This window comes from Ornithodoros turicata, chromosome 6 (genome assembly GCF_037126465.1).
Source record: "Ornithodoros turicata isolate Travis chromosome 6, ASM3712646v1, whole genome shotgun sequence".
In the NCBI taxonomy this organism is placed as follows: Eukaryota; Metazoa; Arthropoda; class Arachnida; order Ixodida; family Argasidae; genus Ornithodoros; species Ornithodoros turicata.
The window spans coordinates 63143362-63170936 of record NC_088206.1 but is presented as its reverse complement, the minus strand read 5'-3'; the positions used below and the strand labels follow the sequence as shown (position 1 = coordinate 63170936).

The 27575-nt window shown below is 48.3% G+C and overlaps 2 protein-coding genes across 2 annotated transcripts; one reads left to right on the top strand and one right to left on the bottom strand.

Annotated features, from left to right (window-relative positions):
* Positions 1-5642: 5642 nt before the first annotated feature.
* Positions 5643-12051, bottom strand: LOC135398146 (disintegrin and metalloproteinase domain-containing protein 10-like). The gene is made up of 7 exons (XM_064629579.1): positions 11312-12051; positions 10368-10745; positions 9565-9895; positions 8757-9037; positions 8567-8675; positions 7949-8193; positions 5643-5913 (listed from the first exon to the last, which is right to left on the bottom strand). The coding sequence occupies exons 1-7, from the start codon at positions 11923-11925 to the stop codon at positions 5772-5774; spliced, it is 2100 nt and encodes a 699-aa protein (XP_064485649.1). The 5' UTR covers positions 11926-12051; the 3' UTR covers positions 5643-5771.
* A 5876-nt stretch (positions 12052-17927) lies between these two features.
* Positions 17928-26559, top strand: LOC135396970 (uncharacterized). Its single transcript, XM_064628230.1, has 2 exons — positions 17928-25999; positions 26217-26559. The coding sequence occupies exons 1-2, from the start codon at positions 18050-18052 to the stop codon at positions 26493-26495; spliced, it is 8229 nt and encodes a 2742-aa protein (XP_064484300.1). The 5' UTR covers positions 17928-18049; the 3' UTR covers positions 26496-26559.
* Positions 26560-27575: the final 1016 nt, after the last annotated feature.

Below are 27575 nucleotides of genomic sequence, written 5' to 3'. Positions count from 1 at the left end.
GACGAAAAAGAACGGCGTTTGGTACTGGAGGACTTTCGGTATCACAGCGCGATTATTATTATTATTTTTTTATGAACTAGCAGTTTACATTTGTGATGATAAGAGACGGACAAGGTAGAGGACACACAGTGGCGCACACAACCACATACGCAAGGGCTGCACTATAGCCGTGTTCAAAGAACGGCATCTCCGGTGCTGAAGAAGAACTTTATAATACTATATTCTTATTACATTTAATGTGAAAACAACATTGTCAAAAGCAAATATGCCCGGAAGAAATTCTACATACAACGTTTCAAACACTGTGTCGACTTCTGAGGAAAAGAAGGACCGGCAATGCCGTTCTTAGTATGAAAGTCTATAGTAGCGTAGCCAGAGGGGGGGAGGGAACTCGTGCCTGTGACCTGTGGTTGTGTATTTGGGAAAGGAAAATGGCTCGTTCGAAAGTTCCCGTATAAAACCCATCCCAAAATATTTTTCTGGCTACGCTACTGGACTGCACAGATGCGACAACGAGACACTTTTAAAAGTAAATTTCATGCAGCTCGTATACCTCGTGATCCTGCGTGTATATGCGTAGGGTTCTTCGTTGTCGGGTTAAACCCGATTTTTTACGATATTTCCGCCCTCCCCCCACTAACAAGTTTTCAAGAATCCGGGTAAACCCCAAAATCCTTGCGGTCCTCCAACTTGGCGTTCTCGGTAAACCGTCGGAAAAGTGAATTATAATATCAGCAAAGAGAGCTATATGTGACAACCTATTTGTCCTCCTTTTATGATCCCCTCCAAAAGGAGTCAAAGACGAGCTTTTGTGGAGCTCGGGCAAGTGTTTGGATACTTGCGGAAATATAAAGATTATTGTTTCTCGTCCTAATGTCAGAGCAGTGGCTTGTTTCATATGCCTTTCGTTTCACCCGAAAATTCCCCCGCGACACATCAAACAGATATCATAGCGCCCGATTTCTCCCCAAATTCTCGAGTATAAATAGCACCCGATTTTTCCCTCCCGAATTCGAAAAATCATAAAACCCGAACACGAAGCACCCTACAAGTGTTCCTGTCTTTCTCGAGGATTTGGGAACGTCATACAAGCTTGTCAGGTGCCATGTTACGTAGAAGGAACTCACCAAGAAGGTCTGGACTTGGATACAAGGCCGGCACAGTCACAGCTGGGCCCCACAACCTCTGCACGTGCACTCTTCCGTTTGTCCCCATTGTCCACCAGGGTTGTGCGACTTCGAACAAGCTCCCCGGTTCGGGTCGCGTAACGTCGGAGCGAACCTCACTGATCGCCGAGTCCGACACATCACCTTCGTTCGACAAAATCCTCTCAATCGAGAACGATATCCTTTCGGGACCAGCGGATGTCGTCGAACTACGAAGCACGCTGCTGTTCTCCGCCGTTCCGAAGCAACAGGGCGCTGTGGTCAGCGGGAAACCGAAACAGTGTAACGACATTGTACACGTTCTTACTGGCACCGTTTTAGTGGAAGCGGGCGCACCGCATGGCAATGGGGACAACCTGCGGTTTAAACTCTGCGGGGTGGAGGTGATTCGGAAGCGGGAGTCGCTAGACAGGGAGGAGCTTATTCTATCGAGTCCTTCTTATTGGTGGAAACCGCGTGGGCTTTTCATTGGTGCTCAGCTTCGACGGGGGTTGGCGGGATTTTCTTTTTTATTTTCTTTGTGTGTGGCGTTTGGGAATCGCTCCAAGTCGGGTTTTGAAGGTTTGGGTGGTAGATTTTAAAGAACGCATTTCGCTGTTTTTCCCGCCTTCTTTCCTTTTCACTTTTTTTTTTCGTTTTGCCGGTGGAAAGGAAGCGGGACGCTGCTTTGCATATACAGTCAAACTCCTTTATAGCGAACACCTTTTTAACGAAATTACCACTACAGCAATTTTTTTTTGCGGTCCCGCTGGAGCCCTATAGGTCCCATAATGGACATCCTTTTTAACGAAAATACCTTTACTGCGAATTTTTTTTGCTGTCCCCTGAGTTTCGTTGTAAAGGAGTTTGACTGTATGACGTTTTTGTTTTGTGGGATCCTCTAACGGAGGGATACCTGGCTCACAGCCGTTACATAAACAAATTCTAAGGAACTCAATTCGGGATATCGACGTCAGGACATGAATTTTTGTGGTTTGTGTGCGCGATAGCAAAGTTGCATGTACCGCAGGGCCTGTGATAGATATATATTAGCACAAAATGTGGCAAAAAGTTTCTTGCGTGCATTTAGTGCAAGGGAAAGGGGAAGAGAGAGGGGGGGAAACAACGCAAGGGCAAGAAGGCATTGCCATGCGACAGGGTTGAGGTGGAACAGGGCCTCGTCTGCTTTTTTTTTTATTCTTTCTTTTACAGCGGCAGCTGTTAACGGGAAGGTTGCAGGAGATCGCCGTGTCTGTGTGCAAAAATCCTCCTCGCCTCTCCGCTCCAGAGAAGAGGAAAACAGAATGACAAGTGCGCGCACAGGTGTGGAAAGGGCAAGCGGCCCTATAGATAGATAGATGCTAGAGAGCGGTATCCGCTTGCGCGGCAGGGAAATAAAAAGGAAGCACACATTAGGTCGTTTTAACGCATTGGAAGCGTTCCACGGAAACAAAACAAAAAGCTTTGAAATCCAACGGACCAGCAACGTGATATCAGCCATTGCAAAGGAATCGGGTGCTTGGCGTACCCTCTTTACGGAACTGTTGTCGTAAAGACGTTCCAATCTGCTAAGTCTCTTGTAATCCTTCTAAACCTCCCTACCTACTGAACCGGCGCCGCGATAATCAAACAAACGAGAGTGTGACGCCACGTCAGGTGTGGATTCCGATTTACCTTGAAGAAGAGATGAGATGCAGGCCAGCTGGTTGTACATGATGGAAGAAAACCACGAGACAAGAAAAGACGTACGAAGAGACGTTGTTGTTTCTAAATTCCGTGTTAGCGCTGCGAAGCAACTGTGGCTCTGAGCGGCGTTCAGAGGGGCTAGTATGCGTCCTGGGCCGACTTCAAGAAGAACTGTGCCGACATTCGTCTGGAAAGTCTGCCGGAAAACCCAGGGAAAACCCCAGAGAGCACGAGCCGGTGCGGGGATTCGAACCGGCGTCACCTCCCAGTCTCGGCGTGGAAAGGGGCCATCCTAACCACTATGTCACGGGAGCATGTAGACATTTTTGTATTATAGCTATGTACGTCTCTTCCTTTGCTTCCGAGTTCCCTTCCACTAATTAATAACAAAAAATCCGACTGTACCCTTTGGTACGCTGCCAAAAGCATACGAAATGCTACAGCAGCGAAGGGCGATCCTTGCGCTGTGACCGCAGATGGTTTGCGTGCGGCGCAACCGCTATAATTTTTCAGACCATAACGCCATCATATGCACTATATAAATATTGCAAATAGACACGTGCTGTAACGAAGAAACGAGTTTGAAACATGTGGAAAACTGTGTCCAGTGTTAATCTCCCTTCTACAAAGATATCACAAACATTTTACAAAGAAATTTGGAGACCGTCACGGCGAATGTTGCGACATTTAGCGGCAATATCAAATTTTTTCCCATAATTTTTTATTTTTGACAACCTTTCACGTTTTTTTATATATATACATATGCTTTGCTTTCGTTCATTGTGGTGATAAAGTGTATTGAAACTACTGTGTTTAGAAGCATCAGGTACAAAAAGGTACATTGTGGTCTCACAGACGTTGCACGGAGGCGACTTCTCCGGTAGCACAAAATCTATATACGGTCCCGAAATCGTCAAGTCTCGCTGTCGGTCTTGAATTGGGCTGTAAATGATTTCAGCAAGAAAAATGTGGACTTACCAAATGCTATATAGCGCTCCATGATCGAAGTCCGTCCGTCGCCAACAAAATCCGTGTAAGTGTCTCGAGAAAACCTTTTGAAGTAGAGTAACACTAGTTGCATGTTTTCAAGCAAAGCCATCTGTCTATAAAGGTGGTTGACATTTCCCTTTAATAACAACTCGCTACCATAACTTAACACCATCCCCCTAACAACGAGCAATATTCAACACTTTTGGCGCAGTCTGTCACTTAGCACCGCAGATTTATCGTAATGCCGATTTGCTTACTTTTCAAGGTGGATTGCACGTAGAAAGCACACACGCGTACAGTATGTTCCGCACTTAGCGTGTGTACCATATCTCGTGTGCTGTATGTGTAACGCGCACAGCGCGAAACTACACTCTCAGAAATGAACTTCACTGCATAGCATGCTCCTAGCCAGCCATTATCTCGAATGATATTGTTATGTGCCCTGATTTGCTAAAAACATCTTTTTTGTGACAATTATGAACGGCGTAAGTGTCACAAAAAAGGCGTACGCCTCCCAGTTTCAACAAATCAGGACACATAACAATATCGTTCGAGATAATGGCTGGCTAGGAGCGTGCTATGCGGTGAAGTTCATTTTTAAGAGTGTATCGCACATATAACGAGCTCTATACGGAGAGTTCGTTGGCGTACTTAGCCACGCACTTGCGTTAGAGTCCACATAGAAGCTGTGTGGAACAGAGTTTATCCTATCAAGCGTTCGAAGGTGTATTACGAAAGAGAAAGCTGCATTTGACGAGAGTCCCGAAACTGCAACTCCCGTTGAGTCGTGGAGTTGGCTTCGCCACATTAAGACTATACATGTGGTGAAACAACTTTTACAAGACTAGCAACTCTTGCTACACACCGCATGACTGGAGTGATAGCGACCCAGTGGTCGGCCGTCAGTGTGAGAGTGCAGAAGCTACTTTTCGAAAACGAAAAACAAAAAACAAAATATTGTGTTGTGCGCGGGCCAAAGAGGATAGGAGTTTGTGTCTGCGCTTGTCTCTTGTGCGTATGCCTTACACCCGTTTCTTTGATCATGTATACTGCGCGTGGTAATGTGAGAGTCCGAGCTAATCGGATGAAGCCTCACTTGGAAGGAGCGACTCAATAGGACGAAGCTGTAGAGTAGGCACATATCCAGTCGCTCCGAAGCCCCGCACGGAAAGCACAATATCCGCTCTACACGGATAGCCTAATGGGGTTTCCCTTTCCTATACATTCAGCGTACGGAGCGTCGATATTTAGGGTGGGTTTAGTATGATTAGGGAAAAAGCTCCACAAACGGACTATTCGAAAGTTACGCCGATGAACCAATACGAAAGGTACGGGGACGGTACACAAAAAGAACAGGTACACACTTGGCGATTTTTATGCGTGTGTGTGTGTGCATACCAAACTAGATACCATACCATACTGAAGCGAGAAAGTACTTGAGATACAAAGTAGTTCGTAGTATTTGGAGTCAGTAGTTTATCAAGAACCGCAAGCTCGAGGGGGGAGGGGGTTGCAAAACAGCAGTATACAGGAAGAAGTTGCCAGGGGGTGTTGCCAAACTTTGGGGGGTGTTTGGGGAGGGGTGTGTGCATAAACCACTGTTTGGAGTATAGTAAAAACACTTCCGAAAAAATGCTATCAAGTATTTGAAATGCGATATTTGAGTAGGGTTCTCAGACAGTACGGTACGCTGGACGTCGCTTTTGTGACAGTTGTATCCAAATAGCCACAAAAAGGCGTACTGCCACCGCGTTTAACAAAAGTTCAGTTTTTAGTTGTAGGTAAAGTGCATTTCACTGGTTAACTTTCCCGCAAGTCACGCATGTAGCAACACATCTTTTAATTCTATTTTCAGTTGCCACAATTGAGCGACTCATTTGTCGACTTTGCTGGAATGGCGGGACATGTAACCCTTTCATTGTGCATAATCACACGCAAGACAAATAAGCGTCAGTGCACCACGGTCCGTCGCCGCACTTGCAACGTCAATAACGCCAATGTTGCCCACAATAAGATCCGCAAAGGAATTCTGCAGTCCGCAGTCGAAGTGCTGCTGTGCGAGATCGTCGGAGACACGATGCAGATGCCGAAACTGAAACGAACAAGGTTGACGTATGTATTAGCGCACACGTGCAAAGCGAAAGACGTCACTGGAGGCGTCTCCGCCAATGAGGCGGCTACAGAGAAGTCACGTGCCTGCGCGAAGCTAAGATCCGGGCGGAATTGTGATCCATTTTGAAAGCGACAAAAGCCCCAGTAAATTGGGGTTTTCGCTTTTAGAATGGATCTACAGTGCTGTGTTTGTCTGGTCCTTTGTCCCTTTCGTTGTCCCCTCGCACTGGGTTTTTTTTTTTAAATCGCTTTTAGCCTTATAAGCTCTCTCGCTCTTCTGACGTCAGAGATGGACTCGCTGGAAGTGTCTTCGAGGGTTTGTTTCTGCCAAACACGACATGTGGAAGATTTCCTCATCAGTACAATGCAGTATAATGCGTGTATGATGCACTGAAGAACATCTATCAATCTGCCAAGCTGTCCACCAGGAGTCACCATGCAAAATATGTTCGCTGTTAGCTGTGCAATCGAATTTAGGAACAGTCGGAGAAAGCAGCCGCGGACGGCCGACACGATGCTCTCGTGACGTGTTGGAGGCTCCGTGCCTTGTTTTTGTTTTTTCTTCGCACCTCACGCGCGGCTTCTACATGCTTGAGCTGTTCCGCTGTACGTCACTGGTCACGTGAGGGGAGTAGCATACATCACAACGTCCTCTAGTTCTGCGATGCCCTCTTTTCCCGAGAGGAAAAGGATTTCTCAAAGGTGTGCGGAACAGGTCACCGCGCTCGCTCTGTAGGTCACCTACGCTCATCGTTCTTTCGCGGGATTTTATTCTTTGGAGAATACTAGAGCCCTGCACGGGCCGACTTTTCCGGGCCCGACCCGACCCGGGCGCATCGAAAAATGGCCCGCATCTTCATATTTTTATGCAGTCCGACCTGGCCCGGTGGCGCTTATTAAACAAATTTATAAGTAAATTTATAAGAACAGAAGACAAGGCCACAAACATACAAGTGCTTACGGTTTAACACCGCAACAGCACGAGACCAGAACGCACGCGGGCAAACGCGTTATCGTTTCGCTATCAAGTTTTTGCGGAGGTAGAGGATGTTGTCGACAAGCTCCTCCTCCCAATCCCTACCCTTCTCACCAAGCTTTCCGAACGTGATTGTGAAACACGTGAGGAGTCCGGAGCAATGTGAAGCGGCCTTGAGAATGTTCTGGAGTGTTGAATCGTACGCATAATGCAGTGTCCTTTGCTTAGTTTTGCAAATATACGCAGAGGAATGACACAAGCACGGGATGATATGGACTAACAGTCCTCCATTGTGTGAAATTAGCTGCGTGACCCGGCCAAACCTGACTCCCGGAAACATGTTTGTCGGCCCGGTCCTGGCCCGGCCCGGAGCACGCAGCCAATAACAAGCCCAGCCCGGCCCGGCCCGCGTTGCCGGGTCGGGCCTGTGCAGGGCTCTAAAGAACACTACATTTTTCTTTCTTTTTTTTGCGTTTCAACGGCATCAGCTCCCACTACGTTACCTTTATATTTATCAGCGCAAATGTAAGAGTCACTGGCAATACGTTAGAGGATGCGCAGGGGGTGTTCTTGAGAGATGTTATGATGAGAGGTGTAGCATGGTGTAATTGGAGGGGGGGGGGGGGAGGCGCTGCAAAATTTGACCGACAATCAACGCACGGGGGAGTGCCCCACAGATTTCAGCTTGGGCACCCTGAATACTAGCTCCCTCAGTGTATAGGGTGGAGTCACCCTTTGTAGAAGAGAGTGCCACAAAGCCGCCATGTTTACGCCCACGCTTACCGTGCTGTGTACCGATTTCACCATTTTTAAACCTGCTTTCCTGTGTATTTACTCAACTCCAAAATGTAGTGTGTAGCTACGGGTATAGCTACACATTTTTGGGCGTATCGCGAGCTGTGCGTGGGGTAAAGATGGCGGAAGTTCGTAGCAGACGACGCGGTTGCCTTCACCCCATGGTTCACCCTAGCTAGTTATCGGGGCACCCTAATTTCAGCCTTTCAGACCCGCGAGAAGAGATTCGATATAGATACACTACCCGTCACACTGTCCTCGTCGCCCGTGGCAGAAGAAATCGGACCTCTGTACAAAGAGTCGTCCATCGTGCGCTTTCACTCCAAACTCTATGGCAGGCATACAGAGTCCGTGACTGCTATTCCTGCAGCAGATATGACACTCGTTGTTGCCGTATTTCCCTTCCTCCATGCATACGCAGTCCTGCATGCCTTTGTCCTGGCAAGGAGTCGAAGAGCACTTGCCCCGTCTGCACGTTTTCTTGGTTCCCTGCAAAGAGAAAGACTATGTTTTTAATGTTGTAAGGCCACGCCCTGATGGCCCTTCTGAGGATTATTAATCACAAAAGGATGCCCCGTGGACGTTATTTTTAGCAACGCATTGCGGGTTGACGCTAAGGAACGACCAGCGTGGGCTGACGTCACTACACTTCACTAAAAATAGAAAAACCCATAACATGCTGAGAGGCGACTGTCATTCAGAATGATAAAGTTCTCATTCCTAATGTGCTGAAAACGGCTTTTTGTGACACTTAAGCAGTTGTGTTAAGTGTCACAAAAAGGCGTAAATTCGCGCTTGCTACAAGGCAGTAGTGATAGCGGCTTTCATTCTGCGCGCATGTACGTGCAAGGTCGTTAGTTACCCTGCAGGGATACCCATCAGCGTGTGGTGTAACTGGTCTGCATACACCTTTGTCGTCGCACATCCCAGTCGCCATGCACTCGTCAAATGGTCGACACGTTGTGTTACGCCTGCATTCGTACACGGCATGTTAGTCGCAGGAAGCCCATCATCCGACGTGTATATACTCGAGAAGGAGCAATGTACTTTACCCCGTAGAAAGAACCATGGCACCACATTGTTCGTTACAGCAAGCTGAAGAACGAGGGCTGCAGGTGTTGCCCCCTGTACGCCGTATAGTGCACGGCCTATCGCGTGGCGCAGAAGGCACCAGGAGATCTTGAGGAACCTGAGACATGGCTGGACTGCAGCACGGGTCCAGAGTCTCGCATGTGGCGTCTGAACCACAGTCGCACTCTTCACCCGGCTCAATGATACCATTTCCGCAGCGGGCTCCGTCCTCGGCTAGACACGTCCCTTTGGCTTTCACGACCTGCGACGAAGATAGCCAGGGTTGCACTCGCTACTGCAGTTCAAGACAAACCTTGCGAAGATTGACAAACAGGCTGCTGACTGACTGTACATTCTGTGGCCTTGTACAATGGAACACTGGAGCTCCGGAATTTCAAATGACGCAAATTCCGTGTTCCTGGAACTTTTCCAGCACTGTACCATGGTAGGAGCTTCACCAGACGACACCCTCGTAGCTAGCAATCATTCCCAATGGTATCGTTCTCTCCGCTGATATGTTGGAGAGTGCTTTTTAGACAATTTGCGTTTATGTTAATGGGAACAAAAAGGGTACATCACTCTCCCTCTCCTCAAATCGGAATGGTAATGGTATCCTTTTGTGCAGCAGTGAAATGCTGCTTTTCAAGGAGAGTCCTTGTCCTACACAGTCAAGCAATGTAAAAAACAAAGCTGTTTTGGTTGAACAAAGGTTGCTACGTGCACTGAAACTTGTGCTTAATTGCGCCATGTCAGTATCTAATCAATTCACCTAAATGAATTTGTAATCACCTTCCGCATGTCCCTGACAGAGCACGGTGAGAACGCCCGATGGTTGGGCAGCGAGCCGTCCACAGAGTACTTGACCATAATGAAGAATCCAGACTTTCCAATGGGGTGACAGGCAGGGTCCGCTGCCGGATCGTGCGGTGAACCGAAGCTATGTCCTATCTCGTGGGTCACCGTACCGAAAGAAACACCGTGAGGGACCCTCTTGCGGTTCGATGTGCTCGTTGTGATCGAAGCGATGTTGAAGCTGTGAATGGTATCCTGGTCGATGAAGCGCATTGGAAGCTCGCAGATACCTCCGACGGGACCTTCCGGATCCGGGTTAGCCACGAACCTGCAGCGTAGTATGTACTCAGTATTTCGTGTATTAGCACAAGCGACATTCCCCAGAATACTCCGGCGGAAGACGCGCAAAACGCCATAACTTTCTGCAGCCACGTAAGCGCGAGCGCTGAGCGTCATGTCTTTTCATGTTCTTGTAACCATTAGCCAAAAGATATTTCGTAGCAGACGGCAGGGCCAACAGTGTCGTCTGCTTCGTTCGCAATACGTCAGTCCCGATATTCCGGCGCTGTGCGAATGCTCAACATAATGCAAGAATTTTATCTTCTTCTTCTAGTAGAATATTCCATAGGGATATCACTCGTCGCTTGGCGCTCGCACCGAATATGCGTATAATATGATGTCAAGTGACATATAGCTGTGTATTGCCCACCGAGCAAACGTTCGCTGATCAATTTCGTGCACACAATAACTATCCCCGACTAATAAACGCGCCTGTACAGATAAAAGACAACTGAACTCACGAGATGCCAAGCGTGTTGCTTTCGAATGGCCTATGCGAGAACCCGACAACGAGGCAGTGTCTCTGGACGTAGAAGGAGAAGCTAGCCAGGTAGTCTTTCGCGGAAAGGTCTTCTTGGCCAAGGGGATAGCCTTTAGTGTTCGGGTCAGTGTATATCGTAACTTTCTCGGGAATAAGGCCAATGCGGAAGGGCAGGTTGAAATCAGTGTTTCGAAAAACGAGGTCGGCGTAGTGCAGATGCAGTATCATCTCCTGGACCACCACGTTGATGTTGCGATTGCGGGACCGGTAGAAGGAGTGATCTGCCAGGAGCTCTATGCCACACACGCGGAGGCTAGATCCTTTGCCCAGATTTGCGTTGGACTCCTTCAGTCGTTGCCTGCGGTACAGATTGTGTTATGCTGCACAACAACAGCGCGAACCACAAGGTCTCTCAAGTCCCTCTCAACTCATGCACTGTCTTCTACATAGTTCTACCTGAATGCACGCACAGCGCATATAGGGTTTATTCACAGGTTCAGGTACGCCTAGACCCTTTCCCATCAGGGGGGGTTCCACATGAAGTCATCCGCAGGAGACCGCCACTGTCGCTAGCAGGCGGATGAGCAGCCACCGGCCGCCGTATTGTAGGTCCCGTCGAAGCCGTCACCCATATCGCACTCGCTGTATATTTGGTGTAATTTTTTTGCCGTGTGATTTGTATAGCATATTCAAGTAATTGCCATGTTTTCGACGTTAATAGTCATCCAAAAAGCGTATGGCAGCCAACGCGGGAACATAATTTCGAGGTGACGTCAGTGAATAAACCCTATAGTTCGGCACAAGGTTCATTTTAACGTTCTACAACCGCGACACAGTGTGTGTCTGGGGTTGCTCAACCGTGTAGCAAGATCTATTATAAACCCACGGTCTCCCATTAATGCCTGTGGATGCTGAAAAACTCACCCACTCATTTGCGTGAGAACATCAGGCTCCAACTTCTGAAGCATCTTGGATGGCCCGTACGCATGAGTCTTATTCTGGAAGCATGCTCGCACTCCGCCGTCCATCGTGATACAGTCCGGAGCCATCACCTCCGTGCCAGAGTAAACGACCGCGTCGTAATTCTGCTTTTCGAGGAAGAAACTGTCAGCGGGTTCCACAAAGTAGACGTTGTTCTCTGTCCTGATGACTCCGTCGAATATGCCGTCGCGGAAATAGCCCATAACCTCAGAACGCGGGTTGTCTTCTAGCCTACCGATGTAGATGGTATAGTCCGAATCATAAGTCACTCGAGACACGCCACTGTTGTTGTGCACATATACAGGGATGCGGTTCACGTGCCTAGGGTCCTCGGCGAGCGACAAGTTAAATTTCTGGCCGTACGCTTCGAAGGACACTCGATAGCCGCCTTGCGCTTCGGGCTTGATCCGCATGGAGTCGACGCCTTTGGTCTGCGGGACGTTGAACGAATGCATGCGTACCCGCTCATACTTTGTGACAAAGTCGCTGAGTTCCGAGGAGACCCCGACAAGACACAGCACCTGCAGGGTGGCAAGGAATCCGGTGGCCTTGATCATGTCACCCCCGCGGTGACAGGCCCCCGTTCCTGGACTGCTGCCCGTCCGTTCGGCTGGCCGCTCGTCTAGGCCTTGATGATGCGAACGCGCGTGTTAGGGCGAGCGCATCGCGTGCCTCTCATGTTTGTTGTTATCCTGGCAACATTCACGTGGTTGAGTGAGACATTGCGCTTCGTTCATTGGTTGCGCTTGCCTCCGGTACTATAGGAGAGAAAAGGAAGGGACTGGGACTGTCGAGACTGGGAGGTACACGGGTTCAAATCCCGGTGCCGGCTGTGCTGTCTGGGGTTTTTCTTGGGTTTTCCTCAGACGCTTTCAGACATATGTCGGCAGAGTTCCCTTAGAAGTCGGCCCAGGACGCACATTCCCCCAGGGCGTGAGTCGTGACGTTGCCCACATACGTGAGGCCGACAACGGCAAGCCCTATCACCACCACCACCACCACCACCACCACCACCAGAGAAAAGGAAACGCGCATGTACAGTCTTCTATTCCAATCCATAGAATCTTGTTCTTTCTCTGAATTCCTTTTTATATGGAGGAACTTGTATTCAGGACGTATCGCGTACTCCAACGCAAGCCTCTGTTGTTATTTCATTTTAAGTGGTACGCATGTGCTGACTAATTTTTGTTTACGATAAACCTGCCGGAAGTTATGCATATTAGATTGTCAGTGCCTCGCGTTAAGTGGAGTGCCACAGCCCTGGCACAGCAAATAGAGCTCGGTATACAGTTCGCTAGAGCAATACATTTGTATAGGACCTAAATAATTACAGCATGAATTTTTGTGAAGAGTTCTATGTACCTCGAGTGGCAGTCAGTGAGAATATTCAATCTGAAAGACCTTTCATGGTATTTTCTTTTATCTCATCGCGCGCAATATATGGGCCGTATATATGGGCCAGAGATCCAGCACAATGCGTAATGTTCCTTTACAAAGCTGAAGTATGCGTCGAGCGTGTAAGCAATTGTGGTAAAGACGAGAGGCAAGCCTGAAGTATACGCACTCTCTCACCTTTGCAGAAAGCTCTTATTCTGTCCTCACAGAGTTAAGTCGAGTCGGATGTCTCAACTCAACAGCTCCAATAGTGCCGAATCCAGCCAGGCACGGCAAATGCATGGAGATGCCAATGGATGGAATGGATGCCGGAGGCGGTTGTCGCTGGGTCTCGAGGGGATTCTTTCTTGACCATTGGCATTTAGAGGAGCACGTTGCCATATCACTTTATAAAAGCGCCTAGAATTGCAAAGCCACGAGACGTGATGCTCAAAGAACTATATAATGAGACTTTTAGCTGCGTTTCTTCTCAGGGTGGGCCTGATTCTGTAATCGAAATTTAGAGCCGCGGATTGTATACCAGCACCTCGTGAAGAAAGAAGGACTCGCAGCCGTGAACAAACGAACAACTATATACATTCATTTAGCGTGTGAGCGCACGCCAGCGACGAACCACGTTTGACTTTTGAATGAAAATGTCGTCCCCTTCATTAAAACCTTCAAGGGTCCCGTGACACGCAGTCCAGGCGTAAACACCGACAGTCATTTACATTTCACTTCATTTCATTTTTATTTTATTGTACCCAAGATACATCTTAACTGGGAATAATAGAGGGGGAGGAGCCAGAGGGGAAACACCCGGTTGAAGGCTCCTTCTTGAAAAGTGCGTTAATTACAACAAGAGCGCAATTATCATAATACGTGAAAATAATACAGTCCAAGAAACAAAAACAACAACAACAACAACAAAAAAAAAGTGCGCCTACATGACAGGAAACATAAGTATGACGAACTGTTATTAACGAAACATTTCTTGCCTGTCTTCTAAAAGATGAGCAACAACATATATTTTTTATATCAGGCGGCAACAGGTTCCAATCACATACCGCACGAAACGAGAACGATAGATATGTCTATACCAGAATGTACGTACCGGATGTACCGGATCATTTTCTTAGTGAAGTTGCCCCCCCCCCCCCCCCTCGTGCTCTTACAACATCATTTGTCTTACGGAAACGTGGCTAGATAATAACGTTGCTAGTACAATGTACTTTACACCCCGATATCATGTTTTTCGGAAAAATAGCGACTATGCCACAACTACAGGTAATAGTTGCTACAGGGTGCGACCTTCGCGCAACCAGGAGATCTGATCTTGAGGATTGTGTTGAATGTGTTTGGGTTGAGATTCCTATAGCGCAGACAGTTTTAACCTGTTGAAAAACCTACTATTTTCATCCAGGCTTTGATTACCAGAATTTCGTCTGTAATTTCGATACACTGTAAAGTTCCGTGTCCAGACATACGGTGATTTTAACCTACCCGGCTTTGACTGGGATGGCCTCACATTATCCAACAGTGACTCTGCAAACGTTAGAAAGGCGCCTCATGCTTATTTGACCATGCGTACCTTAATTGACTAAAGCAGTATACAATGGTAACAGCAATTGTGCTGGCAATGTACTAGTCTTAGTTTTTTTCTACATTTGATACTGTAGCCTTAGAACTGGTATAGACAAGCCTCTATCGCGTGGTGACCCCCATCCTCCCCCTTTTTTTGTAACTTTTGCAATTGCTTGTTATAGAGCAAGGCAGAACGAACAATGGCGGCACTGTTACAGGGATGGGGACTATCTTGAACTGTACCTTCATTTACAAAAGCAGACGTTTGAACGCGTTCTGCACAAGGGGGAGGAAGACTCTGCAGTCCAGAGGCTAACCGAAACTATACACGTTGCGATCGATAAGCTCGTACAAAAAAAAAAAAAAGAAAAAAAGTGCCCACGACCTGCGGGACCGCTGTGAACTGGTCTCTGATCCGCAACTCGTTAGCAACATATTTGCTAACTTTTTTAGCTCATGTTATTCGACCGCTAGCCCCACCGTCTGGAGGCTTTACGGGGAAGATGCGGAGTGACTTCCTTCCTCTTTCAATAGTTCACGAGGAAGAAGCCCTATCAGCTATTAATAAGCTCAAGTCCAAGACCACATGTGGTATTGATGAGATTCCCATTTTTGTTGTGAAGGGTTGTGCTGGACTTTCAGTTAAGCCTCTTACAAACATTTTTAATTTATCTTTCAGTACTGGCGTATATCACAGCAGCTGCAAATCAGCTATTATTGTTCCCGTTAGCAGGTCGATACCGTTTATCTTGACTTTACTAAAGCATGTCACCTGGTTCGTCACGACCTGCTTCTTTCGAAAGTCAGTTATTACGGATTACGTGACAATTATTGCATCTGGTTGATAAGTTATCTTACTGACAGAAATAATTGTGTACGAGTTGAAGGTAAACTTTCCATTCCGGTTTCCTCTGTATCGTTGTGTGCCACAAGGTAGTAACTTGGGACCAATCTTATTCCTGATCTTTATCAACGATATTGTTAATGTTGTGAAACACTGGGAAATATTATTATACGCTGATGATGTCAAGATTTTTCGTTCTGTGCCTTCCGTGTCCGACTTGTGTCTTACTGCAGGAGAACGTCGCAGCAATAGATAACTGGTGCAAATTAAATGACCTCTCCTTGAATGTCGCAAAAATTAAAGTTCAGCCTTTCACAAGAAAGCGGGCAACATTGTTATATGACTATTTACTGGACGGTGTGACTATACATCGAGTAGAGATGATGCGTGACCTAGGTGTGTTTTTTTGATAAAGGACTCAATTAGCATGTGTTTCTTATCTTTATTGCACTTGTATGAAGATGCTAGGCCTTATAAATCGTATTTCCCGAGACTTCTCTCATGCTAAATCTCTAATTTGTCTGTGCTATAGCCTTGTCCGTAATAAGTTGGAGCTTGCCTCCGTTGTGTGGAACTGTATTTTTAGTACTCAATCTGATTATCTCGAAAATGTACAAAGGAAACTTGTTAAAATTATTTATGATAAGTGTGCACATAGGTTGTGGTACTATGAATATTACCATCTGCTGTCAAAACTTGGTATGCTATCCCTAAGCAAGCGCCGGTATCCATGCGCGACATGGCCTTCTTTCATAAGAGCATACATGACATTGTTGATGCAACTTATTTGTTATCTACTATTAGTTTTCATGTTCCATTCACTCGTTCTAGATTTCTTTGCACGCTGTATCCATCTTCTACAGGCTTATCTGCACCATGCACATAGTCCGCGTGCAGTGCCTTTATAATAATTTGAAGTGTAGAGAAGTAGATGTTTTTTGCGATTATCATTCTTTCATTCACTTACTTTCCATGGTTTGTTAGTCTCATCTTCCAATTACCTTCCTTGTAGCACTATTAATATGTTTGTATAGGTTTAACCGTTTGCGTGTTTACTGTTATGCCTTCTATTTGTAGTCCTCCGCTGCCTAGGCATGTGCTGCGAGTGGGCACGATTAAATACATAAAATAAATACATAAATAAATAGCCTGCCGTAGTGTGTACTGATCTTTGGGAGATTCAACATTCCACTTGCTCCTGCTCTAGTCCGCGAGCTTGAATTAAAATTGCAAACATTTATCTTAGGCAAAGTTTGATTAAGTTTCAAAAAGCGATAAGTCAAACCAAGAACACCATATGCTATTATGCCCTGGACACTGAGAATATGAGTATGACGATATTAAACACGGAATAAATAAGATAACTATTTAAAGAGATTGAAACATTTATTTTACTGAAAAACAGGCTTTCGGATGGAGTCCGTCCTTCATCAGGTGAATAATGAGGATGAATGACGACTGAGGTCATCAGGTGGCACCATCGTACCTGATGAAGGACGGACTCCGTCCGAAAGCTTGTTTTTCAGTAAAATAAATGTTTAAATCTTTTTAAACACTTATCTTATTCACTTGCGAGTGCTAGACTTCTCCCCATTTTTGTCTGTTAGTTTCCTTACGAAATAAATAGGACAGACCAAAGATAATCCTCATGGGACGCGGTTTTGTAAGACTGACCTAAGAATCGATTTATCGATATAGTGCATAGAGATACATGAAGACGAAAGTTTGCGTGCTCGTATTTATTTTGTTACGCAGTGCGTGGAAACCACGATTTTTTTTTCGTAACAACAACTTTATTAAAAGGTGATGAATGGGGATGAATTTCGTACGCCTCTCTGGCACAAATTATTGACTTTGTGGTGGCGGAAGTCTGTCTGTCAAGCAGGTGTAGTGTCACGCGCGAAAATGTGACTGACTTTTTAGAGCACCCACCCTGTAGACCTGTTGTAGCAGGTCTCGTGTCTTACATCGTGCTCTCGATCCGCTTCTAGGCACTTTCTCGGTCATCTCATACATTTTCATGTACGCACATTCCTATGTACATACGTACATAATCACTGTGGCGATTAGATAGCGCAGCGCGCCACGGCGACAGAGGGCAGCCGTGCTCCGTGTGGGGGGGGGGGGGGCGTATGCCCGTCACGGGTGATAAAAGTGGGGATCGGCTGGGCAAATGGTTTAGTTGGTTTGCTGGAGGCAAGCAGGAAGTTCTACTCTTACTGTAGAAGGTAAAAATAAACCTCGTATGTTGTTTGTTTGAATCTGTTGTGTTGCTTGTTCCTTCGCGTGCGGAACGAACGGGCTGACGCCCCGAGGTTGTGGGAACTTAGGTCTCCACAACTGGCGCCCAACGTGGGGCGTTCCCCTTATCCATGCATAGTCGTCAGACGTCATATATATGCAAGTTATCACAGGCGGCTAACCTGGCCTTACATCTCATCACTGCCCCACAGATGGTATTTCGAAGGGTTCGCCACACGCCGATTAACAATTGAACCGAGATCAACAGCCCCTCAACTTGAATTTAACGCTTACCCTTTCTTCACTAAAGTCAGTTATTGTCACTGAAGCATTCACCGTGTCACCAACTAAGGTTTGTAAAAAAATATTTGAGTACTCACTTCAAGTTTCAGCAACCCTCGATCTCGGCTTAAACCGTTGGTGAAACCGGCCGGGCCTAACGGCCACATTTTGCTTGGACGAGGAAGAAGAAGAAGAAGGTAGCTCACGTGCAGACGTTGAGAAGAAGAAGGAATTTGTCTCGCTTGTTCTGCTGGATGCCGGGTATATCTTCGATCCTTTACTGGAAACCTGAAGCAACACCTCCGTGCACCCGACGCTATAATTTTGACGTCGTCAATTGAGAAGAAGCTACCAGCATGAGCGAAAACGCCCAAAGGAGAAGAGGGCAGAGAAAGAGTTCCAAGGTGGAGCGGAAGAAGCATGGAAAGCGGCAAAGTCCTTTCAAATCCGAGAAATCCGACGAGCTGATGGTCAGCAGTCCCGTCAGAGACGTTCCATCCGACCATGAGATCCCTGAGCAAAATGCACCTCTGCAGGCGTCCAACTATATATCATTCGACCCCTCGCAAGCCCAGCAATATGAACCGTCGGCCACCGTGTCGGACACGCAGGAACATACATTTGGATCGCGCAAGCGTAGGTCGAAGAAATCTAAGCGTTCCAAACGAAAGAAACGGGGAAGGGAACCCACTGCAACGGTCTACACGCCCGAACCAGTTGATGAAAATGAGAAGTTTTACATGACTGTGGGTGAGGAACTGGCTGATTGTGGTCAGATTTTGGAAGATCACCAGACAGCACTAGTGGATGCAGCATCAACAGTCTTCGCGTCTATACCTCTGTATTACCATCCCAGGAGATTTGGAAACGTACTGGACTTCACCGCCAAATGCAGTGGACGGTGTTGCGACCATCCAGTTCCAGGTCCACTCATCTATCGCCCGGAAGCTACTACGACCGAGGTCGGAACCGAGGTCGTTGTGGATGACTTGAACGCAGAGACCGCCACCGAATCTGCGTCCGCGAACGCCGCGCCACCAGGCGGACCATCAGAAGCCGCTTCGGAGATCGTGAGTCCCGGCGCGGACGCGTCTTTGCCGCTCAAGATAGCTGAGGCTGCGCGTGAAGCAAAAAAGGCGATTAAGGCTGCCAAGAGTTTCAGACAGGCATCCAAGACGATGACGATGATTCAAGGCGAAGGAGAAACAGACGCCGAGACAAGGAAACAGTACTCCGCCGATCTTATGCACCGAGCCGCAAACCTGGCCAAGAAAGCCAGGGAAGCCTTGGAGAGGTATCGCTCTCTGAAAGCTATGGCGGCGTCAGTGGATGTGAAAGCGGAAGTGTCGAAAAAAGAAACCGCTCCCGAGGAAGGTGCACAACCTACGGAGGCACCGCGGGCGAGACGTTCTTCGCACGCAGAACTTAAGCAGGGACAAGTGCAAGCGGCAGCTCTCTCAGAAATGCACCTTCCACCCGGTCCTTCATGGTATGTGCCTCCAGGGTATTGGTCCTGGATGCCGTCGCCATATCCGCAAGGAGGAGCTTCCGTTCCTCCACAAAGTAGGGCCCAGCTGGAACCATCAGACCAACGCCCCCCTCTGCAGCGTGCTCCCATGTATGATGGTATGTTTTACACAGACCCCTACTTGAGCAGCTATTCTGGCAATTCTCCCCGTTTCCCGCCACACGCACGGGATTTCCCCAGGAAATGGACAAGCGTACCAGATGCTGCTAACGAGGTATTAAAATGGAAAGAAAGGCCGCTGGCGATAGCAGCCACTGCGGGTGTCATAAAAAAGGCGGGTATGGCTCTGTCCCAGGCAAGACAAGTGGAAGATGAGGCTTCTAAATTGCACAAGATATCATTATCAACGCTAAGCGAAGTTCGGAAAGCCGAAGCAGGCCAAAAGGCCTACGAACGATCACGTTACTCACCACCTGATGAAGAGTACGGCAGCCCTGGAAGTCTTCGTGCAGATGATGATGACACAATGGATCTCCGGTACAGGAAGAGACGCCTTGAGTACCGTGCCACTGGCGCTACTGATACGTCCTCGATGGAGGATGTCGGCTATCATGATAAAGGTAACGAGCGGGTTGGCTCCAGGAGGCGAACCAGAACTACACCAGACCGACCGCAACGCGATGCAAGATATGATAGCGGCCTCATGCAAAAGCCATCGCCTTTTCGCGATAGATCGCCAGAGTTAGAAGGCCATTTGACAGTTGAACGGAGAGAGCCTAGTCGTCGTAGGACAAGCCAGAGAACTACCCGGGACGATTTTTTTGAAAGACCTGGATCGACGCTACAGAGTGGCAGGGGACACTCAACGAAACAGCCTTGGGAAGCCTTCGACCGCTATAGGGACGGACGCACAGCGAGGGGACTTCGTGACAGCAGCCAAATGCGATACAGCGAGAGGCCCAGAGTTGCTCCTTCTCTCGATGACTACGAAGATGACAGGAGCACTGAGATGGAAACGCCACCCGATGGAATGCGACAACACTACGAGCGCATGAGCCCTTCAGTGTCAACACGCACGCATCGGTCAAAGAAGGAGTTGGAATACTCTAAGCTAAGTGATGAGCCATTTACAGATCATGAAGCAGACCGTTCCAAGCTGCCTCAGGTGTCCCGTTCCAGCACGGATGTAAGGCACCTATCGAGATTAGCGTCCGGCATGGCACTTGGCAGAGTTCACGGAGAGGTCCCTGACGATGACACGATGACGTTTAAAGAAAGAGCAGCAAGAAGGGCAAGTCTCTTTCCCCGTCGCGATAAGCATGGTGAAACCTCAGACTTCAAAAGAGCAGCGGCAAGGAGAGCTAGCTTGTCGGGAGCACGTCAGCTGCAGCTTGACAAGAAGGCAACTCAGGAGAACATAAGCGCGTCAAGAGCAACGGCGGGTAGGAGAGTCAGCATATCATCACTTCGACCACTCCAGTTTGATCGTACGCAAGATGACGATATGACAGAGTTTAAAACAATGGCAAAAAGAAGAGCAAGTGTGTCTGCATCACGACAGCTACAGTTGGATCGTGTACAAGAGGGCGACAAGGCAGCGTTTAAAGCAGCAGCCCAACGAAGAGCAAGTGTCTCTGGTGCAAGACAGCTGGAGTTGGACCGTATGCAAGAGGGCGACAAGTCAGCCTTTAAAGCAGCAGCCCACAGGAGAGCAAGTGTTTCTGGTGCAAGAGGTGTACAGGAGGGCGACAAGGCAGCGTTTAAAGCAGCGGCCCAAAGGAGAGCAAGTGTTTCTGCTGCAAGACAGCTGCAGTTGGACAGTATACAAGAGGGCGACAAGTCAGCCTTTAAAGCAGCGGCCCACAGGAGAGCAAGTGTTTCTGGTGCAAGACAGCTGCAGTTGGATGATGCACAAGAGGACGAAAGGTCGCCATTCAAAATGATGGCTCAAAGAAGGGCAAGCGTTTCTGGCGCAAGACAACTACAGTTGGATCACGCACAAGAGGACGACAGGTCCGCATTTAGAGCAATGGCTCAAAGGAGAGCAAGTGCTACCGGTGCAAGACAACTACTGTTGGATCGCATACAAGAGGACGATAAGTCTGCGTTTAGAGCAGCAGCCCAAAGGCGAGCTAGTGTTTCTCGTGCGCGACAACTGCAATTGGATCATGCACAAGAGGGCGACAGGTCACCATTGAAATCAGTGGCTGAAAGGAGAGAAACTACGTCGCCCTCGTTGCAGGCATTTAGGACAATGGCTCAGCGAAAGGCAAGTGTATCGGCTGCTTCGCGTCAACAGCAGTTGGACCGCGCACAGGAAGATGAAAGGTCAGCATTTAAAGAAATGGCTCAGAGAAGGAAAAGTGTTTCTGGCGCACCAGAACTACAGCTGGATCATACTCAAAGGGACGACAGCTCATCATTTAACGCTACGGCCCAAAGCGGAGCAACCTTGTCTGCCTCGCGACAATCTTTTAAGGGTAGGGCTCAGAGAAGGGCGAGTGTATCTTCTTCGCGGCAACCGCAGCCAGATCACACGTATGAGGTCGACAGGTCAACTTTGAAATCGATGTCTCCAAGTAAGGCAAGTGCTCTTGGACCACGCCAGCTGAAGTTAGAGCAAAGGTTGCCACTCGACACGGACGCTTTCAGGGCTAAAGCTGTAAAGGGGAGTAGTGCATCCTCAGGCCTCGATTCCGCTGGCGGTGTTCGTACGCTAAACACTGACAGAACGAACGGCATTTCTGCTTTAAGGGCCGCAGATGCGCGCAGAGCAAGTGTTGCTGCTGGAAGACGCAAGTCGTTGGCTGTCGAGAAATCCAACCTTGTAGGTTCGACTGGATTGCACCCTGGTGAGTTGAGACAACCTCTGAAGGTTACTGGCGCGGAATCTTCTCATCCCCAACAGGAGACACGGGAGCAAGATTCACAGCTACACGCCGGTGATAAGTCTCCGGAAGGTGGCAGCTATATACTTTTGCCAGGCGTGACCGTTACACGTGAGCAGATGGCAAAGAACATTGAAGAGCTAAACAAAAAGGCGCCTAAAGATGAAGAGCTTCCTGCAGAGCCCGTCAAAGACAATCTTTATGAAAAAATGCAAGCAGCGAAGGAAACTTCAGAGCCTCTCTCTGTGATACATCCTTCAGAGCGAATGCAGAGTCCTATGCATGCCATGAGTCCTGGCTCCCATCAGACGGAACTGACTCATCCCCAGACCGGAGCTCCGCAACGCACCGCCCCTAGTGACGCACAACCTACTAAGGTCTTACAAGAAACACCTCAACGTACAGAACCTCGATCCGCTTCGCCAAGTTCCCAACCGTCAACGGGGCAAGGACTTCCAGGCATCGAAGCTAAGGATGAAAAACATTCCTCATTAATGGCTTCTGGTGCAGTGCCTCACGTGCTGTCCCCGAAAGATGCCAGCATAGCTCGTAGTGTACAGCCACCTGTTAAAGTTACCCCCGACTCTCAGGCTGACGATAAAATATTGAGTGGATTACCTCAGGGACAGGAAAAGTCTGCCCTTGCTTCCCCTGCAGTTCCCCCTGCAGCGATTGCGCGGAGAATAGCGAAGATGAAAGCCTCTAGTCCGCATCGGGCAAGCGCAGAAGCAATAATGAAGCTAGAGAAAAGGAGGCGGAAATCAACGAAGGAAGACACGCGTAAGGGCGTTGACGCAGCATGGGTGGCGTCGATGAGTTCTCACCTCAAAGAAGGTTCTCAGCCCGAGAGTATTTCGAGGGTGTACGGCGACGTGTATGTGGATGCTGTTCCGGCACCTGAACCAGGTCTTCCTCCCAATTATGGAGCACCTCCTGAACTTCCATCACCGAAGGGAGACATCGGAATACCATCAGCAGTACAACCATCCTTATCGAGGATACATTCCATTCAGTCGCCTTCCGTCACGCAAGGACAAGATGCGCGCTCAGGGGACACTGCAGCAACTTCCATTCAGCCACAGCCATTGGAGCAGGCAGGTGATCGCGTCCAAGAGACCACAGTAAACATACCTCCAGGGGATGTGAGTGCGGTAGTCACGGAAGCTCAGCAATATACAACACCACAACCGGAGGTTCAGATATCCGTTGTGAGGGAGGACGAGGCGGGATCACCAGAGCACTCACGGGACGGAACTTCAAATCTGCGAACGTCGCGAGGAAGTCACGAAATGCAATTAGTGAGGGTAACGCAGAGTGATGTTACATTGGAGCAAGGGTCTCTCGTAAAGGAAAAGTCAGGCATAACAGGAATGATAACCACGGAAGAAGGCAAAGGGAGTCCTGTGCAGACAGGCTTAGGTAAAGAGCCTGACCAGCCACATGAAACGTTCGAACCTATAGTCGAACGATCTTGTCTGGATATGGGACAATCAGGACAAGAATATCGTTCTGAGCGACACGAGCTGTCTCAAACTCCTGAACTAGTCGCGGTGGTGCCTATGGACGAAGAAGGAACCCCGGATCTACCTTTGCGAGTGCCTGAAGACCAGGAACGTTTGGCAGAGAAGACCTCTCGTGAAGCAACAGTGAATGCCAGTGCTCAGAATCTCCCTGCTGCTGGTGCTCCCATAGACACAGGCCGTTCGATGGGAGCCCCCTACATTCCACTCGCAACGATGCACGGTGCTCCATATTTAACTGGACCACCTTTGACTGGTTACGACAAACCGATCGTGCAGGCTTCAGTCGTCCACCAGAATGGCAAGGTACAGCAGACACGACGGGCACCGCAGCAGAGGATCATGTTCGCTTTGCCTGATTCCGCTGGGAAATCTCCTGAACCGCAGAGGGAGCAGGAATGCTGCGAGCTAGAATCATCGGTTACTTACTATCCCGAGAGCGCTGTCGTCTTTGCATTGGGCTGTATCTGCCTGATCTGGATAATCTTCATGATATGCTCCTCCAATCCGGCTATCCGTGAAGCAATGGCCTACCGCGAAAAATCAGCTACAAGCCGTCCTTCTACTCTGAATGCGTCACACGATCCTAGCTCTTTGATTGCGAAGAGGGCAGCGCAAGTGACAACATTGAGCCCATCGCAGGCACGCCTTTCCCTGTCTGTATGCGACACAGAATACTGCCAGAAAGAGGCTGCTCATATAATGAGTTTGCTAAGCGGCAACCCATGCGACAATTTTTACGACTTTGTCTGCAAAGCCCTCTCCACACGGTGGACTCCGAAACCGGGATCGTCCATATCGACAGACACGATCCTCGTCGATGCTATTGAAGAAACAGCTAGAGATTATATCCTTAACCCTCGAAACGAAGACATGACTGTCGCTCGATTTGTTCTCGAAGGCTGCATCAAGGAAAACGGCGAAGTCGATTTGCGCCGTCATGAGATGAACGAAATGTTTATGGAGTACTTCAACACCATGTGGCCAGCAACTAAAGATACCAGGAGTGTGCTCAGCCCCCGCACTGCGTGGATATCCGCTGGATATCTGGTTCGTGACCTCAAGCTTCATGCACTCGCAAGCGTATCACGACGACCGAGTGCGGATGGGCAGCCAAACATTTCGATAATTATTGGCGAACCCACTCTTCTGTACCGAGATGGTGACCAGTCCGACAAATCTTTCATAGAACTGATCGGCGGAGCAGTCGAGCAATCGCTTATTTTCATGAGGGGTAACGAGAACATAAAGGAGTATGCCGCAACCATCAAACAAACCATCAACGTCCTCGGTAAATTTGCGGCGCGCCCTACCGAACGATACATCGGAAGAAAAAATTATCGGACTACACGACTTAGCGAGCTTCCACGAGACATTACACCTTTCCTGCGAGCAATATTTGCAGACGACACAAGTATCGGCGATTCCACCACCATCTTGCTGAAGTCTCCGACTTTCTTCGAGAATCTGAGACGTGCAAATGACACTGGATTTGATGCGCAGAGCATCGTAAACTACCTTGGCTTTCGTCTCGTCACCCACTTCAGCGCGTTCCTTCCCCTGCGAATCCTTCGTGAACTGAGGGCTGCGGAATTGGGGATATCCGTGAAGGCCCAATCTGAACTAGAGGTACTCTGCTCGAGAGAACTGGAGCGTGTATTTCCTGCGCACTACCTGAGGGCCTATGGACTTCACGCGAACAACTTTCACGTGATGGCCAAAGCTGTCGCCTCGCAGCTGGAAGCAAAGTTCGTCGAAACTATGACACACATTCCATGGATTCAGGGTTCGAGAACGAAGGAACGTCACGTCAAGAATAGATTCGATCAGGTCAGGCGCAAAGTCCTCGATAGTCGGCGCATGCACTTTTTTCCATCATGGGTGTTCCATAATGCAACTTTCTCGAACTACAACGCCAAAGTTATGCAGCACCTACAGAGTCTTCACGGCGTTGAACCGTCCGATTTAATTTCGCAATTTAAAACCTTTACCGCTCTTCAAAACAAGGACCTTCTCGAACAAGGGACGGCAGTTAACGGCGTGCAAGAAATGGAGTCTGTTTTCAGCACGCGTGTCCACTACGACGTAGACCAAAAGGTGCTGAGCATTCCCATAGCCGTGATCAACGTTTCAATTCCCACGAATAATATGATGTTCGTGAATCACATTGCTCGGTACGGCGTAAGAATTTTTAAAGGGATGATGGCCATGCTGCACGAAGATGATAAAAAGGACTCTGCCTACCGTACACACAGTACGGACAACGACGGTCGCTTCCGATATGCTTTACAATGTCTCGTGAATGGATACAACGACTTGGCAAAGAACCTGAAGAGCACGTTTTTCGGCAGCAGTCATGATGTCTCCGCTGCAGGACTTTCAATGCTCGAGCACACCATCCCGGTTATGCAAGCCTATAAGGCATTCCAGGTAGTCACGCATAGATTCGTATTATTTTCTGAAATGGAAACGCGCATGTCTTGTTTCTCGTTGAATGTAATGATGGGCCCGGATATTCTCCGTGCCTCATAGTTCTGATGCTGTTGCTTTGACGTCATTTCCGCTTTGTCTTGTGACAGTTGCAAGCTTTCTGGCTCCCGTTGCTGATCCTTCCTTGGGTTTAATTTGCCGATGTTGTCTTTCGCAGGAGTTCGTGAAGATCAGACAGATCTGGCACTCTTCTGTGGCACTGCCTACCATGCCCCAAATGAGCCCTGAACAGGTGTTCTTTGTACTGTACGCGCTGGATAACTGTGAGAGCAGCGGTGACGTGTACAGGCGGCATCGCTTCGAAACTGCCTTCACGCTTCCACCCGAAGACAGGGTCAATTTTCCGCTCTCGCAGTTCCCGGAATTTGCGCGCGCATTTGGTTGCAACCATACATCAGCGATGACCAGCAATCACAGATGCAATATTTTTTTATGATTGCATTTTTATTGTGTGTCCCCGCTCTCGGGGCACGTATCTTTCAATTATATGATAACTATAAGCACAGCTGTGCCGTATCTTTCATCAGTCTCGCATGATCATGACCAGCTATTCAGCTCAGGTAGACGCGAAATCCAGCGAACCGGCAAAGTATGAAAGGAATTGCCTCGGGACGACGGCCGCCGATATTTCGAACAGTGCTGCTGTTCTGGGCAAGAAGAACAGTCTCTGTTCGAAATATCGGAGGCTCTCGTTATGATGCAATTCCCTTCATATTCAGCACAGGGTTCGTAAAGAAAAGTTGACCCCAAATTCAAGGATTTCAAGCATTCCAACGAACAAAATTCAAGGAAGGTGAAGCTTTCATTTGAGTTGAGTTCATTTGAAGTAACGATGTAATGCCCGATTCAGTGCGACATTGACATCATATTCCTTTTGCTGCAGGTATGTATTCATTGTTTCATCAGATACGTAGCAGGACTAAGTGTTACCTGATTTCTTCCCTCTGTCTTCAACTTGGGAAAGAAAACACAGCCGTAGACCATCACGTGGAATGTACAAATCGTTTTTTTCTCTCTCTCTCTCTCTCCGCAAGTGAAGCTCCTGGTCAACTCACTATACGAGGACATTTGTACCATTTATAGAAGAGCTGTAGGAGAATTGGGAGGGACTATCTTCAATATCCGCAAAGTCTCAGCTTGTGTAACTACCTAGAGGCCACTTCAAGGATTGGTTCAAAGGTCGTGCCTTTTCCCGCCGATGTCTAGGGATTCCCAACGTTAGGTTTGCCGCTGACATGCATCCAGCGATGGAGAGCTGTCTTCATCTGCTGCCGCTCGGGAAACACGCTTCGAGAAAAGTAGACTTTTCAACGCCGATTAGGCCATTGTGGTGACGTTGATAGTCTTCTGACATACGGCGCCCCTTCATCGGGATTACTTGCGTCTGGTCTGACCTATCCTAGCCAGGCATTCTGGAACTTGCACCTTCCGCACAGCACTTCCTATCACCTGAATTCGAGCCATGAGGCGCGTTAACAGCACAACGTGCAATTATTTGTGTGTGTGTCTATTTGTT